We start from the raw sequence: 7,500 nt of genomic DNA, 5'->3' as shown, positions 1-7,500 counted from the left end.
CCAAGGATACAGCAGCAGTGCCCCAGTGGGGAGTTGAACTGGCAACCTTTCGGGTACGAGACCTGCTCCTTAGCCACTGTGCTACACTGCCGCCCCGCCTGGGTGCTCACATGGTAGTCTGGGAACTGTGAGAAGCTACTTGCAGGACGGTTAGAGGAGGGGGAGTAAAGAAGAGAGGGAGTGAGAGAATGGGACAGAGAGGGAGAGCGACTAGTGGGAGCAGGGTAAAAGAGAGAAGCAGAGAGACTGAGAGAAAAGAGAAAGAGGGTTTTAGAGGGGAGTGAGAGACAGCAAGAGAAAGGGATGGAGAGAGAGAGAAAGGAAGGGAGGAAGGAATAGAAGCATAGAGAGAGGGCAGGAGTGGAAGAGAGAGAAATAGAGGGAGAGAGGTGTCAGGAGGAGTAGGTGAGATGGAAGGTGGAATGTGAGGCTGTGACAGAGAGGAGAGGAGGAGGGAGGAGGAGGGAGGAGGAGAGAGGAGGAGAGAGGAGGAGGGAGGAGGAGAGAGGAGGGGAGAGGAGGAGAGAGGAGGAGAGGGGAGGAGGGAGCAGGAGAGGTGGAGAGAGGAGGAGAGGAAGAGAGAGGAGGAGGGAGGAGGAGAGAGGAGGAGAGAGGAGGAGAGTTGGAGAGAGGAGAGAGGAGAGGTGGAGAGAGAACGAGGGATTTACATTTTACATTTATTTATTTAGCAGACGCTTTTATCCAAAGCAACTTACAAAAGTGCATACAGCAAGTATAGTGACAGTACGGGGACAGGATGTGTACGGTTCCACAATAAGACAGTTGTTCTCATCTGACAGCAAGGTCTGTTTGAGGACACAGCACTATCAGATTTGTACAAATACAGCCTATAGGGCAACTAATACGATACACCTTCAAACAGCAACAGGGGTTGCTGCAGGGATGGAGGGCAAAGGAGCAAACACAGTGGATGCTGACTGTGAGTGCTCTTTGGAACAGCTGCCTGGGATCTGCAGGGCCACTCAGAAAGAAATGTGATCCAAAAGCAATATCTTAAACTTTGTAATCCTGCCTGGTCTGCCATCTCCACACAGCAACGGCCAGAAGGCAGCAAAATCCTCACATTAACTCTGTTTTTGCTCGTTATATTTCACAGTTGTTTTTTTCCCCCCACAGATACTAGAGTGAGACATTAGCAAACCTAAATTAAGCGTAAATACTGTGTAGAGAGTGGCTACCTGCTGCGAAGTGATATTGACAGGTGAATCGTTCTGTCTGAAATATAATCTTCAGTATTTTTGATTAGATTTTGAGTCCATAATAAATGCATTACGTTAGATCTGGAATAGATGAATTTCATCTGTGGTTTCTTAATGGGTCGTGAAGCCGGGCACCACTGTTGAGTCATACCAGATGTTTGTTCTCTCTGGCTGCTGATCTGAAGAGGCAATGCACAGATAAGGAGACACAGGAACAGTCCTGAAATCAACCAGTTATTATTTTTCCCTCAGATAAAAACCTAAAAAGCCACAGAACCATTAATTATAAATGATTGCTATGTACTACCCATACTATTGTTATTGTTGTCATTATTATGTTCCTTTATTTTTTCCACTGGTCGGTGAATGCATGTTGCGGTTGAAACAGAATGTTTGGGCCTTCTTAAAGTAAAAGTGTTTCCTGAAGATAAGGACACAGTGAGCTGTGCTTAGATTGACCTGTTCCCCGGCTTCCAGACATCCTTCCTGAGGGCGGTGTTGATGGTGTCCTAGTGTATCTCATCATGTGGCGATAAGTTCAGAGTGGAGAGGATGTCACTGCTCATTAATTGCTCCCTTGCCTGAATAGGGCCATTGTGTATACACACATACACACACAAACATACAAGCGCGCAGACACACACACAAGCACGCACGCACACACACACACACACAGACACACACACACACACATACACACGCGCAGACACACAAACACACACACACACATACACACACACAGACACACAAACACACACACACACACAAGCACACACACACACACACACACATACACACACGCAGAGCACATGCGGACACACAATACACGAACACACAAGCTTGTGGCTATGTTGGGATGCGTATGTATACACATACACATACATGTGCACATATATGTATGTGTATGATGTGACAACAGGACTGAGATTTATGGTCGTGTTCAGTGAGTGCATAAGCTCTTATTAAGAAAGATGAGGTAGCCATACCACCCTGTAACCTTCCTTTGCTATATGACTAAAGCTAAGTGAGATGGCCTGGTCCTTGCCTGTTAGAAAAGCCAGCTTACTGCTTGATTTGGTACTGGTGGGTCAGTAGGGCACAGTTTTTCATGTGGACTAATCAAAAAACAGAGCATTGATGAGAACATTACACAGTAGGAGTTGTTCTCTTTTTGATTAGACTTTAAACAGAGATCCTGATTCACTCTGGTCATTAAAGTAGTCCTGTTTTCACTAAATGCAATGAGCAAAACTGTGCCTATACTGTTCTGCAATGCAACTCCCAAATCAGAGTTCACCAGGAACTGTTTATTTATGGTCACTGTGATTTTCACATCGTGTGCCCATACCAGAATGAATGAATTAATGCCTGGGTAGGACAGGAATTACCAGGCCATGCAGCAGGAATAGAACTACTCTTAGTGTTTTTGTTACAGGAAGCAGGTCTTGTGGTGACAGTAGGGACCACAGTGGAAAACACTATTAACTGTAATGGAATGAAGTATTTTTTTTTTTAATCCAGTCAAAATCACATGTTGGCACGGAAGCAGGGTTGCCAACCCTCCTGGCTTGGCTGGGAGTCTCCCATTATTGGCTTTCACTTCCCAAAATGTGAAAAAGTGATTCTGGGAGGTTTCCTGGCTGTTGTAATGACAGGATTGATGATAAATGATGATATGGCTATTGACAGTGGACTGTTATTATGTTATGTGTACGTGTCTGAAACCTCATCAGCTAATCAAGGGAACTTCACATACTGTATGTTTACATTCAGTAAGCATGGGGTACGAGCTACCTTTCCACTGTGTGTGACCATGAGTGATGGTCAAAAGGTATCTGTGAAGAGCTCTGGCTTAAAAAAAAATAACTTATGTTGTTTTAATAACAAGTGGAGTGAGGGAAAACTAATTTAAAATTTGGGTTTGAAAAGGTAGGGCTGATGATAGCGGAGTGTGTCCTGGACCACCACTTGTGTGATGTCTGGACGGTGCGTGTCTGAGCTGTTTTTTGCTCTTCAGTGGGAGTGACCTTCCTGTCTCCCGTGCAGGGACAATCAGGAAAAGCTGGAGTGCCCGGGCATCATTCAGGACAAGATCACGGTGTGCGCCACCGATGACTCCTACCAGGCAACCAAGGAGCGCATGTCTCAGGTGGAGAAGGACAACTGGAGCAGGACAGCCATCGAGATCAAACCAGGGTCCACACCTCCCAGTGAGTCCCCCACCTTCCTCTCTGTCTTGGTCTTTCTCACACTCTCCCCTTCTCTCCCTCTCTCACTCTCTCTTCCTCTCTCTGTCTCTCTATCTCTCTTTCTCTCTCTCTCTCTCTCTCTCTCTCTCCTTCTCTCCCTCTCTCCCTTCTCTCTCTCTCTCTCTCTCTCTCTCTCTCCCTTCTCTCTCTGTCTCGGTCTTTCTCACACTCTTTCTCTCTCTCTCTCTCCTTCTCTCCCTGTCTCCCTTCTCTCTCTCTCTCTCTCTCTCTCTCTCTCTCTCTCTCCTTCTCTCCCTCTCTCCCTTCTCTCTCTCTCTCGGTCTTTCTCACACTCTCTCTCTTTCCCTCTCTCTCTCTCTCTCTCTCTCTCTCTCTCTTTCTCTCTCTCTCTCTCTCTCTCCCTCTCCTTCTCTCCCTCTCTCACTCTCTCTTCCTCTCTCTGTCTCTCTATCTCTCTTTCTCTCTCTCTCTCTCTCTCTCCTTCTCTCCCTCTCTCCCTCTCTCTCTCTCTCTCTCTCTCTCTCTCTCTCCTTCTCTCCCTCTCTCCCTTCTCTCTCTCTCTTGGTCTTTCTCACACTCTCTCTCTTTCCCTCTCTCTCTCTCTCTCTCTCTCTGTCTCTCTCTCTCTCTCTCTCTCTCTCTCTCTCTTTCTCTCTCTCTCTCTCTCTCTCTCTCTCTCTCTCTCTCTCTCTCTCTCTCTCTCTCTCCTTCTCTCCCTCTCTCCCTTCTCTCTCTCTCGGTCTCTCTCTCTCTCTCTCTCTCTCTCTCTCTCTCTCTCCCTCCCCTTCTCTCTCTCTCGGTCTTTCTCACACTCTCTCTCTCTCTCTCTCTCTCTCTCTCTCTCCCTCCCCTTCTCTCTCTCTCATTCCACATCAGATCAGCCAGGGGGATAAAGGTGTAATCTCGTTAAACCTGTGTTAAACTTCAGTGTTTATTTCCAGCAGGGGCACACCGCACACTTCAGTGTTTCATTTTCATTTATTTTTTTTAAAGCCGTTCATGTCCTTAAATAATCAAACAACGGCACGTCTCACGCTGGCACAGCATGAAAGTGATTGGTCAGTGTTTGGGAGAGCAGCCATTCATTCAGGAGCTACCGAATCCCCCCCCAGCAGATTGCACCAGTTCGTTGGCAGCAGCCCAGCTCCATTAATGTGATTGAGAATGCCAGGAGTATGCACTAACAAGGATCATGCAGAGAGGACAAGGTTTGCCTGAGATTTTAATTACTGTTGTTCAGATTCAATTAATTTTCAGTCCACAGCCATAATGTGTTTTACACAGGGCCCCTTTGAAGAAGCAGAGGCTTGGACTGCCCAAAGCCCCCCCCCCCCCTCCCTAATCAAAGCTTTGAGCAAGCCCTACTGTGAGAGATCAACAGATGCTATTTTTTTCTCTGTGTTAGACACTGTCCTGGTGTCATGCAGGGTAGTCCTGAGTTTATTAAGACCTGGTTATGTCACAGCTCCTGGGATAGAACAGTGACATTATTAACCAGTGGCCTCTGAGTCTGATTGAAGCTGATGTTTCACACGTTGGACCATTTTAATTCCAAAGTACAACAAATTCAGTCTCTCATTGCCCCAAGTGTCCATGTGACCTTTGACCCCAGTTAGTACAACACACTACAGTTCTACCCAGCTGCTTAGCTACTGTGCATGAGGACTTGTACAGTATCATTATAGCATGTGGCCAGACAGACTATGCTGTCCACGCTCTCCCACTCTCAGACCAAGGGAAAAAAAAACCCTCCCATGACGTTTCTGACGTTTTATGTCATGGAGAAATGACAGTGACATGACCCGTGATTTTTGATGCTCTGTTAAATGTTGAAAAACCTTGCGGTGCCGGTCGGTAGTGGCACACTCCTCCGCAGCATTCCTATAAATACCACCTTCCACTTCTCTGGGTAAGAGGGGGAGTCTTCACCCCTGCCGTTAGCTGAAATGGCAGTAATTTAATGCAGACATGGGTTTGTTATTTGAGAAAAAAGGGACAAGTATTTTAAGGCAGTAACTAGGCAGTGGACAGTGAGTGAGGTGTTCTTTTTTTCAATATTTGGTCATTGTTATCGCTGATCCCAATGTCCTTCATGGCAGAATTAATGCCCTGTGTTCATGCATGGGGCAGGGTTTCTATTACCAGTCCCACTGGGGTCACAGAATTATTGAGGAACGTTGACAAACCCAGAAAGGTGTGTTCTGCGTTTTCTGAAAGGTGATCTCATTGCTCTGTTTTGGGCATCAAATAAATATCCCATGCGGTAACAGTATATAGCAGCTAAGCAGCAGGTCCCAGGTTCAGTTCTCAGGTTGGCCACCTTTCTATTTCTTAAATTAATCTGCACCTGTATAGGTGGGTAATACATTTGCTCTGGAGCATAAGGTCTGCTGTACACATTGGTAACATGACATAGCGTAACTTGCAAGGTTGCAGTGCCCAGTTACGTATGCAGAGCAGTCAGCAATAGCCATTTCAGCTGCAGTTTATGTGCTCAGCATCTCAAAAGGAAGAGGCTCTCAAGGCAAAGTTCAGATACAGTATCTACCGAATGAGTCATGACAGGGAAGGTGGGCGGAAGTTGATGTTTTGCCCACATAAATGACCACAGTTGGGTTAAAAAAAAGTGAAGATGAAACAGTTAAGGAATTAATAGAAGATCAACTTATGTTTAATAATCTAACGTGATAAAAAAATACAGAACCAAAAATTTTTGTTAGACTTTAAAGGATAGCTGGTTTTCACCATTCCTTTATTTCTGCTGTTGTTATTATCATGGTACATCCCAGATCTTGTAAAAAGTGCACATGAAAGACATTTTGCAATAAAGTGGTTTAAAAACTTCTTTACTGGTCTTGCACAACATGTGCCTGATGTATGAATTACAGTATGTAATTAGTAATTCTGGGAACTTGTGAAAATTGTCACTGTTGATGTTACATTATTTTTAGGGGGGAAAAAACAGCAAGACCCTCTACATTCACACATATATAAACATGTTTAAATGAATTCATAAATGTATGTACACTATAATGTGATTATATCCTATCCAGTTACCTCAGAAATGTGTTTATTGTATTTGGCCACACAACTCATGTTGAATACAACCTTAGCCACCCTAACCCTCTAATATTACTTTTTTTTAACTACATGATAGACTCACATAAACAATAGACTTGGTTAGATTTCAGCCTCATTTATGTTTTCCAAAGCTTCATCATTTTCCCAAACGTTGTATCATGTTCCCAGAAGTCATCCTTCATTTCTGTGAGGAAATCAACAGAGATTCAGAGCGAGGATTCATGCCTCAGTCGCAGCAAGGAGCCGGGCCTTCACGTCCTGTGTCGATCCTGTGAACCGACCTTTAACCCCAAAACCCCTGAGTGCTGTCCGGTTCTATTACCACGAGCAGTACTTTCCACACAGACTGAGAGAGAGTGGAGAGGGAAGACATGGGCTCTCTGCCTGACACCATTTAGTAGCTTTATGCTGTCAGCTGTTTGCACAGGAGCACAGAGGGAGAGAGGGGTTAACCCTGTCATGTCCATGGGGCTGTCCACAGCACATGGAGGTGTGCCCGTGTTTGCCCAGTGGTTTCGCTACTACCCCACTGACGTATTTTCCTCTGCCTGCGTTCCTCGAAGCACTTCGCGTGGCGTTTGTGTACGGTATGTGTGCGTCAGTGACTCTGTGGAAGCAAGGCGGGAGCCATGCTTCCTGTCTGTCGAACCCCCCCCCCCCCACTCCCCCCCCGAAGCCACCACCCCCACCCCCCAGCCATGGGGTCCCTGGTTTCACTACACAGACACTGTATGATCAGAAGGAGCTTTGCTTTGAGGCTGAGGTCAGATTCACTTTGACGACCCCCAATCCCACAGTCAAGCTCCATCCCAGTGTGACCTGACTCCTGGGTCAGCCCAGAAGTGGAATATGTGCCACCTGCTAGAGGAGTTCTCATCTGGGTGTGGAAGGCGTGGAAGTGTGGTTTCAAAAACCGGGAGGGGTGGATTGTCTTTCACAATGCCAAGCACATGTTTTTCTCTTAAACTGAAAAACATTTCTAGTAACAC

The 7,500-nt window shown here is 45.9% G+C and overlaps 1 protein-coding gene across 2 annotated transcripts in view; it reads left to right on the top strand.

The window, feature by feature from the left end:
* Positions 1-7,500, top strand: part of LOC118782378 (RNA polymerase II elongation factor ELL2-like) — a 38,902-nt gene that overhangs the window by 20,657 nt on the left and 10,745 nt on the right. For both annotated transcript variants that reach the window (XM_036535704.1, XM_036535703.1), the window contains exon 4: positions 3,267-3,430. In XM_036535704.1, the coding sequence (XP_036391597.1) occupies positions 3,267-3,430 (164 nt within the window). The remainder of the gene's footprint in view (positions 1-3,266; positions 3,431-7,500) is intronic.

The sequence above is a fragment of the Megalops cyprinoides genome, chromosome 8, assembly GCF_013368585.1.
Source record: "Megalops cyprinoides isolate fMegCyp1 chromosome 8, fMegCyp1.pri, whole genome shotgun sequence".
NCBI classification, from domain to species: Eukaryota; Metazoa; Chordata; class Actinopteri; order Elopiformes; family Megalopidae; genus Megalops; species Megalops cyprinoides.
Note: the sequence above shows the minus strand (reverse complement) of the source record. Positions and strands in the feature narration are given on the sequence as shown.